Consider the following 8,739-nt stretch of genomic DNA (forward strand, 5'->3'; position numbering starts at 1 on the left):
ACCAGATTGAGTTCCCAAAACACAAGGGAAAGGCCTCTTCCCCCCAAGTATCCTAGCTTAGCCCCATGTAGACTCCTCATGCCCATGGGAGAACCTTAGTATCCCCACCCTTGTGAGCTAGGTCAGACACATGGGCCAGGATCACAGGGTAAAAAGCCCTCTGGGCCGCATGTGGCCCAGCTCCTCCCACAGTCCACCAAGAACCGTATGGCACCCAGACCACAACTTCCCTCCCATGGTTGCTTCAGTTTGCCTCTTTTATTTTACCAAAAATAACAACAATAAAGTTTTCCTTATGTTTCACAAAAATAGACTTCCCCTCCCCATCCCTCCCCACAATCAGTCCTTGCCACAGCCTAGAATTCATCTGTGTAAGCTGCAGCCTACTCTGGGGACAGCTTCCACTCCCCCCAGTGCAGCAAGTTTCCCTTGTGAACTTCTCTGGAAGCAGCAGAAGCAGAAGGCCCAGGCCCAGATGGCAGGCCTAAGAGGCCCATCTGTTTTCCCAGAGGGCAGGCGGTTTTAGGCCATTAAGCGGGGCATGATTTTGGAAGCTTGGCTCAGAAGCCAACCCCAGCCAACCCAAGGGTGGTGGGGCTTTCTGGCATCAGGCTAGAAAATATTCATAGCAGGAACAGTTGTGTCCTGGAAAAGGTCTGTCAGACTCTCCATATGCATCTCTGTATAGCAAGAAATGGGTCTTGACTTGGGAGTCAAGACCTCTTATTTTTTTAATCCAGCTCCAGGAAACTCTCACTTGAGCATTGGCCAGTTTTTTTCTTCTTCTGGCTTCAATTTCCTCCTTTGCACACTAAGAGAACAAGACTGGAAGAGTCTTAGATCCTCCTGGTTCTCTACTCTGGCTTCCTAAGATAGAATCTGGGGGAGCAGAAGCACTTTCTTGCCTCAGTTTCCCTATCTGTGGGTCTAGGCACAGGGCTGGGCCTGGAGGTACTAAGTCCTGGGATGCTAAATGAACATCTCAGACTCTTTATATAGCTATGCCTGGAAATTCAGCTAGCTGGAATGTCTCAGGGTTGGCTGGGAACAAGGTAGGTTCTTTTAGGATGGGGGCTTTCCAACCAGCAACATGATCCCATCCATATCCTGAGAAACAAATGAGAAACAAAACTCCAAAATTTCTAATCCAAGTCCCACTATGTCCTGAGGCTGGACGATTGTTTTATGCAGGGCTTCAGATCCTGGACGTAAAGGTCTATAGATTCTAGATTGGAATACACAAGTCACAGTTGAAAAACCAGGGGACCTTTGTGGACATATGGGATCACCACCAGATCCCAGGAGTCTATTACCAGGCCCCCCTGGAAGAACAGAGATGAGTGAAATGACAACTCGGTGGCATGTCCAGCTTAGCAAATAAGAACCACAAGTGTGGTAGGTCAAGAGTTCAAGAAATTCTGGGTAAGAGTCCCCCTTCCAACCTCTACCCAGCTCCCTAGGACTCATGCTAATGAAAGATGATAGAATGGAAGGTTCAAATATGGTCTTACATCTATGACCACATTTTGTGCACTTATACACATGGTCAGACATCCTGAGTGGTGACACACAGGTGTCAGTACTCCTACAGTGGTCATGGCCTGATGGTCCCTATTTATCCATCCACCCACCCATCCATACATACATACATACATACATGCATACATACATCCATACATACATACATCAACTGTAGAGTCTACTATGTGTCAGGGATGTGCTTTCTAAACACAACACACAGTCAAAATTGCTTATACACACACTTTCTCACACTGGGATCTCTCACACTGGGATCTCTCCATACATGCATATACACACTCACACTAGCACACATTGCACTCACTTTCCTACATCTTTCTTGCCATTACCTCAGCTACTATCCATATTTCCCAAATAGACTGGGAATCACCATGGAAGGGTCAAGTATCAGAGAAGCAACCTGGTAACTACCCTACTCCCAGACTTCACGCCAGGGATTTAACATGCCCCCTCCCCCTTTCTTTTGGTTGCCCCTTTGAAGCCCTCTCTTTTCCATGTACTCAGGAAGACACATGGGCAAACTTCTGAAAACCAGAAGTTCAGAGACATTTGGTATGTGGAGGGTCCTGTGAGCCTTCAGATTTCTCTACCGCTGGACTCCAGAGGTTTCCCTCCTTCAGCCATGCTCTGTTCAGATATCCATGTGATGGGCAGCAACATCCAGGCCAGCGCTCAGTGACAGATACGCTCTGTCATCTCCTTCTGTAGAGAGATAAGGTAGGGAGGGATCCATTAGAGCTGAGTCTGCCAGGCAGCCCCTTCCCAAACCACAGGGTGGACAGCCTGGTCATTGTTTCCCTCCCTCAGCCCCAACTCTAGGCTGCAGATCTGCGTTGGTAAACTGACACTTGAATGCACTCTCAAAGTACAGAATCCATTGTCCAACGAATTAATTGCCTCCCCCAATTTATCCACTTGGGTATGAAGAGTTTCTAGCAGCAGGTGACCTTTAGATGTGAAACCTCTCAAGAGGATAAACTTGCAGGGGAGGGGCGTGAGGGACTGGCCTCACCAATGGCTCTAGCTCCCGCTGGTCCACCAGGCTAAACTCTTGGATGAAGTAGTAGAAGTGCTTGTAGCAGGTGTTGACGTGCGCCTCTGCCCCCATGCTGAGGATGCTGTCAAAGTGGTGGATGTAGACATGGACAAAGACTCGGAAGAGGCGGGTCAGGATCTTGGTGCAGACCTGCTGGAAGTTCTTAGGGAAGGGAACTCCTAGGTGGTGGAGAGGGACAGGGCGGGGATCAACATCCTGAAGACACAACATCCTGAAGACAAAAATCTCGCCCGCCCAATTCTGTCCTTTCCTGCACAGGTAGGCTTCTTCCCTCGGGTGCCCACTCAGCACACTTTGTACTCATAACCCAACTTACGCAACTGTAACCTCTTTGTACAACTACTTAATGATAACAACAACAACAAAAAAAACCACACAAATGCGAACTGGCCCTAACATCCCAGCATAACTCTAGGTTAGGTCTTTCATGTTGTGATCTTGACCTTCCTCTCTGGCCTCACCCTAAGGTCCTCCTCTTTACACCCCCACCCCCACCTCCTGCCATGCTGAAATAATTTTTTTCTTCAAGAGCTCCTTCAGTTGTCATTCTTTCAAATAATAACACAAATTACCTTCCATTTGGGAGCCCAGCCCTGAGCTGAGCCCTTTGTACCTCTGGCCTCTTTAACCCTTACAGTTCTGCAGCTACATCTGATAGTCATGCTAGATATGTAAATGTAAGCCACTTGCCCAAAGCCACATTATTATTAATTAGTATAGACTGAAAGCAGGCTTCAAACACTCTTTGATCTGCACTGCAGCACCCTGAGAGGTAAATGGTAAAGACTCTGCTCCAAGAAGCCCAGATTTTCTGAGGAACCACCCAGTCAGCTAATTAAAGCTATGGATAGCTGGGCTCACAAACTCAGGGATAAAGACTCAAAGAGAGTAAGAGCCCAGGATGAGATCCCTGCCTGGTCCACCAAGCTCCATAGCCTCCCTCTCTCCTCCCTGCTCTCAGGTGGGAGCGCTGCCTCCGTGGGTATTCTTCCAGGCCTAGCCTCAGTCCTACACTCTCATCCTGCCCATCTAGATGTTGAGTGCTAGGTACCCTAAGACATAAGCTGTCTCTGTGGCCTGTTTCCTCTTATATAAAATGTTTGTTGGGAATGAAAGTTCAGACAGCTACCACTGGGGAGGAGCCATGGGCATTGAATTGTGACTCAGTGCCCTGTTTCCCTCTGCTTTCAGACTTCTCCCCCTGGGCTTTGCCATCTGCTCCACCCACTCTGAGTTCTATAACCTGGGTGGGGAGGTGGGACTAAGGTACAGGTGGGGCTGCTCTGATGAGCACAGTGTCCTGCCTGCTCTGTTCCTGGGTGGGAAAGCAGGGTCAGAGTGACATCATTCATCTCTCCTCCCCAACCTCCACTACCCAGCTGAGATAAGAAAAGGCCCTATGGCCTGGGCCTGTTCTCTGAGCCCTAGACTGAAGAAAAGATATCTTTTGGGCCCACCCAACCCTTAGCTCCTTTCTTTCCTGGGGCCAGGACCCAGAGACAACTCCCAAGAGGAGTAAGAGCAGCCTTGAGGCACCTGTTCTGGAAGGTTCCAAGAATCACAGCAGTTTTTGGTCCTATTGGAGGGGGACATTCATGCTTCAGACAAGAAGAGCTCCAAGTAGGAGTCAGGCAGTTAGAGTTAAGTGTTTAACCTGAAAAAAGATACTTTAACCAGCTTGAACCCATTTCTACTTCTCCTAAATGAGGATGAAAATCCTCTATTGCCCAGAGGGCCTTCGATTAGACTAAATGCCCTTTCTGTGGATTGGGTTCCTGGTGGCTCCCACCGTCTCTGGCCAGGCTGACCTGGCTAGCCAGGTAGTGCTTACCAACACGTGTGGGAAAGACATCCTCATCATTGATGAGGCCCTCAATCCAGTCCATGAGCAATGCCATATAGTGTGGTGCAGAGAGCTTGGCAGGCCTCCGGTACTGGCGCTCATCCTGCCAGCGGTACTCGTAGCGGGGCCCGCCAGCCATGACTGGGCAGCTGATCTCATTGCAGTGCTCAGCCATGGTCCCATAGATGAGGTTGATGCGGTTGAAGAAGTCCACCACATGTACAGCAATCCAGTCATCAATGTTCTCCCCAGGGGGCAGCCTCACCACACTGCGCAGGTCCAGTCCAGACTTGAGTGATGCTTGGGCCTTCTTATACAGTTCAAAGCGTTGTGTGCCTGGCTCAAAGCGCTTCCTTGGCCGGAATGTCTTGTCCTTAGCAAACACCTGCTTTAGGCACAGTGCCATGGCCAGTGCCTGGCTGAGATGAGTATCCAGGAGCAGGGACCTGAAGACACCCTACTAAGGATAAGAGCAGGGTACAGCAGGTGGTCAGAACCTTATCAAGTATAACTTTGATTTCCCAATACCTCATTTCCCTCCCATCTGTGAGCCTTGAGGCAACTTCTGCATCTTTTACTGGAATCCAAATCTTCACCCCTTAGGTCCAGTGCCTCACCCTCTTTCCAGGCTATTGTTTCTCTTGTGCTGCATCCCCACAAGCCCCATTTTCATTACAGAGCATCTTACAGAGAGGTGGGGGGTGGGCTTCACACAGGTGCTTGTTGGACTAGCTGTTGATGATGGCGGAGATGGCAGAGGCTTCTACAGACCCACCGGGAGACAGGGGCCTGCATAAGAGGACCTCAGGGAGCCCCACAGGCCAGCTGTGCAACGTGGGAGAGCTTGGCTTCATTGTGCCAGGGAAGGGGGAGGGCCTTGGCCTTTAGCTTCCTCTGGGATATCCCAACGTCCATCCGGCCACCGGGGATTCCCAGGGAGCAAGAGGGAGTTTTCTACTAAACATGTCCTTTCCTTTTACTTTGCCCTGAAAGAGGAAAAGGCCCTTACTTGGCCAGCTGGGTGGCCACCGAGTGTGGCTGTAGGCGCTGGGGGAGGGTGCAAGCCCTCAAGAGTGCTACTTCCTCTGACAAAGGCTGGAGATCCCTTTTCAGTGCTGGCCTCCTCCAGCCACTGGCTCTCTTCCTGCACCTGACACTACATAGATTCCTAGCACACCTACTATGGGCCCGGCATTGGGATGTGAGTGTAGCCAGACCCCCCAGATAGGTCCATCTAGAGTTAAGAGATGTCTACTTTGCCTCTTAGAACTGAAAGAATCCTAGCTACTACTCAGGAGGATGACTTCTGAGGATTGCAGTTTGAAGTCATCAGCGGAAGGAAAGCCCAAGAGACTCTTACCTCCCATTAACTACAAAATAACATAAAATAAAAACCCAGAAGTGGAATTGTGGCTCAAGTGGTAGAGTGCTAGCCTTCAGCAAAAAAAAAGCTCAGAGACAGCACCCAGGCCCCGAATTCAAACCCCAGGATTGGTTCAAAAAAATAAAAAAAAACCTGAAAGATCCCAGCTCAGACAGACTTGTTGGTGGGGGGTGAGGGAGGGCAATAGTCAAAATCCCAGACAAAGAAGCAGTTGTCTTGGGTTCTTGTCTCTGCTCTATCACTGGCTTGCTGGCTTATCCTTGTAGCACCATGGATTTGGCTCATGCAAACACTGGGTCACTCTGACACAGCCAGGTTTGTAAGCATCTCACCTTTCCAGTGAGCCTGTGAGATACTGGGAAATGCAGACTCATCTACTGAGACTGGAATTGAGCCACACACTGAGCAGTGACCTTGACCCCAGAATGAGCACTGAGGCTGAGTATAATCTAAGCACTGAAAGTAGGTTTAAGGCTAAACTCTGACTTGGCCTTGATCCTGGTCATTCTGAGCCCTGACTCTAGCCCTACACACTGAGGCTTGAAGACATTCACAGAGGTGGCCAGTAAGGTAATTTCCTTTCTCATCGCTCTGATAACACTGGGACAAGATTGGTGAGGATGGGAACAAGGTGGCAATTGGTTGTAAGTAAAAGAATAGCATATGTGGGGAGTGATGTTACTCTGGTAACAAATGAAACTATTAGAGGAGATGTTTGGACAAAGATCCTTTCTTGTATGCACAACAGGCAGGCCAGATGAGGACAACAAGGAAGAGCCAGGGAATTGGGAGAGAAGAAAGAGGTCTCCCAGCAGGACCTTGTCCTCTTAAAGGAACTTGAGGACATGAAAGGTCCTGTCATCTATCCCTGCCCCTCATCCTCTTCCCAAGGAAGTGCCACAGTACAACCTGAACTTTCTTCAAGAAGAGATCTCTGTACATCACTTGCTCTCTCCATTTTGAACCTGCGTGGGCCAGGTGCTTCCCAAATCATTTCCACTTCAATCCTGTGGGGTTCCACGGACACCTTTGCATGGCCCTTTACTGACATTTGTCCAGTCCCTCATTCTACCTTTCAACTCTATGCCCTACCTTTCTAGCCCTCTTCTCACCTTCCCATCACCAACCAAGCTGTCCTGGGCTTCTTCTTGATCCCTGAAAACACCCAAACTCTCCTGCCTGTGTGTTTTCTTCAGTGGGCCCCTACCAGCTGCTTTCCACACTCCATCCGGATCCTCCCATGGTCTCTCCTATTGAGTCCAGCTCTCCCCTTGATTCACAGAGGCTGCTCCTTGGCCACTGCTGTCCCCACCGCGCTGCCAGCACAGGTCAAGACCTGACACAATGCTAGTGGCTGAGCTTTATGAGAAACTTAAGACTCAAGAGTCTCATGTTTGGAATAGCCCTGAGAAACCAACGGACCCAGCCCACTTGTACTGATGGTGAAATTGAGGCCCAGAGAGAAGACTTGAAGAGGTGGGCATTCACAGAGCAAGTTACAGACAGAAGCAGGGACTGGGATAAGGAGGAGCTTAACGCATGACCAGGAGCAAAGGATTGTTTTCCTGCACGGGCTGGTCCCGGGCCTGGCGGAGATAGGAGGAGAGGAAGGGGAGAGGGAGGCACAGCATCTTCTCCACCAATCAGACCAAGCTGCTCCCTGCTGCCACACCACTGACCCCTCCCCTCAGTGATCTGGGTGTCCCGAGCATGGAGCTGGAGTTGGCTTTCTAGTCATAAAACTTCCAGGTCTGGGGCAGTTCCCAGCTTGAAGGTGGGAACCGGGTCTCCCGTCTCTCCTCACTGCCGACCCTCCTGCCCCTCCTGTGAGGGTCTCTCGCAGCTCGGGGCCACTGCCCTTCTTCTGTCCAAGGCCGGGTGAGCGGCCAGTGGCTTGCTCGCTGTCTGGCTGGATAGCAGAGCTTCCCAAACGAAGCCCACAGGCCCGCTGTCTGCCTGTAACCTCCCCCCACCCCCCGGGGCCATCATCGGCACCACGGACCCTCGGCTACAGCGGGCCCCGGCTTCAACCCGGGATCCAGCCGGAGACAAGATCCCAGCGCGCGGGGGAGACCCCGCGTTCCACGCCGCGCATCTCCACCCGCCCCCCCCCCCGGGACCCTCCTCCTCCCGCCCGCCAGCTGTCAGGGCCTGACGTTTCCGCTCCCGAGGACATGCCCTCCACCCCCCCCCACTCCCCCACCCCGCGGCCGCCACCCGGGTCCCGGATGGCTGTCCCCGCCCCGGAGCCGGGGACCCTCGGCTAAGTGAGCTTAGGTTGCGGGCGGCCGGCCGGCCGGCCTGCGGGTCGGACCGCGGAGGAAATGGAAGTGGACGCGAGGCCTGGCTGTGCCCCGCGCGGGGGACCGCGGTCGCTCACTCACCCGGTGCTCTGGGGCGGAGAGTTCGAGTCCTCCGCGGGCCGCGGTCACAGCCCAGCGCGCGCCCGTCGCCCTCCGGCCCGTCCCGGGGCCGGCTGTCCCGTCCTCCGCCGGGCCACCGCCGCCCTCCAACCCTCCTACCCGCCGCCGCCGGGCGACGCCGGCTCCGCCCCGGGCCCCGCCACCCCGCGGCCACGGGGGCCGGGAGGGGCGGGGAGAGGGCGGGGACCGGGGCGGGGGCGGGGGCGAGGGGCGGGGCCCCCCACGTTCCGGGAAGTCCGGGTCGGGCTCCCTTCCTCTGGTTCTGCAGAGGACCGAGTCCCCGCTCTCGGGTGTCTCCGTGGACCTTTCTTTCCCGGGCCCAGGAGTGGGGGCGGGGGGTCGCCTCAGGTTCCTAGGCTATAAAATGGGGCCAAGCCAGCTTCTGTTAGGAGCAGGAACGAAAGAGCTGCTCGGTAAACCGCGGTCCGCTGCCCTCCTGGAATCACCTGCGCCTCACCTGTCCCGGCCCGCCTATCCTCACCTGTATCCTCAG

General features: G+C 53.0%; 1 protein-coding gene across 2 annotated transcripts; it reads right to left on the minus strand.

Annotated features, from left to right (window-relative positions):
• Positions 1 to 243: 243 nt before the first annotated feature.
• Mob3c (MOB kinase activator 3C) lies at positions 244 to 8,343 on the minus strand. 2 transcript variants are annotated; one of them, XM_048351235.1, is made up of 4 exons: positions 8,208 to 8,343; positions 4,428 to 4,896; positions 2,552 to 2,754; positions 244 to 2,241 (listed from the first exon to the last, which is right to left on the minus strand). In XM_048351235.1, exons 2-4 carry the CDS (start codon positions 4,843 to 4,845, stop codon positions 2,212 to 2,214), a joined length of 651 nt encoding a protein of 216 aa, XP_048207192.1. In that variant the 5' UTR covers positions 4,846 to 4,896; positions 8,208 to 8,343; the 3' UTR covers positions 244 to 2,211. The 2 variants fall into 2 exon arrangements, with proteins under 2 accessions (XP_048207192.1, XP_048207191.1); XM_048351234.1 differs by having other exon boundaries at positions 4,428 to 4,899; positions 8,208 to 8,324.
• Positions 8,344 to 8,739: the final 396 nt, after the last annotated feature.

The sequence above is a fragment of the Perognathus longimembris genome, chromosome 7, assembly GCF_023159225.1.
Source record: "Perognathus longimembris pacificus isolate PPM17 chromosome 7, ASM2315922v1, whole genome shotgun sequence".
In the NCBI taxonomy this organism is placed as follows: Eukaryota; Metazoa; Chordata; class Mammalia; order Rodentia; family Heteromyidae; genus Perognathus; species Perognathus longimembris.

What these genes read in the sequence shown, in the direction of transcription:
- Mob3c (XM_048351235.1), bottom strand. Translation starts at nt 4,845, where the DNA reads ATGGCACTGTGCCTAAAGCAGGTGTTTGCTAAGGACAAGACATTCCGG. An exon ending in TGTCTTTCCCACACGTGTTG is followed by an intron (nt 2,755 to 4,427) that starts GTAAGCACTACC and finishes TCCACCACCTAG; the next exon opens with GAGTTCCCTTCCCTAAGAAC. An exon ending in AGCGGGAGCTAGAGCCATTG is followed by an intron (nt 2,242 to 2,551) that starts GTGAGGCCAGTC and finishes ATCTCTCTACAG; the next exon opens with AAGGAGATGACAGAGCGTAT.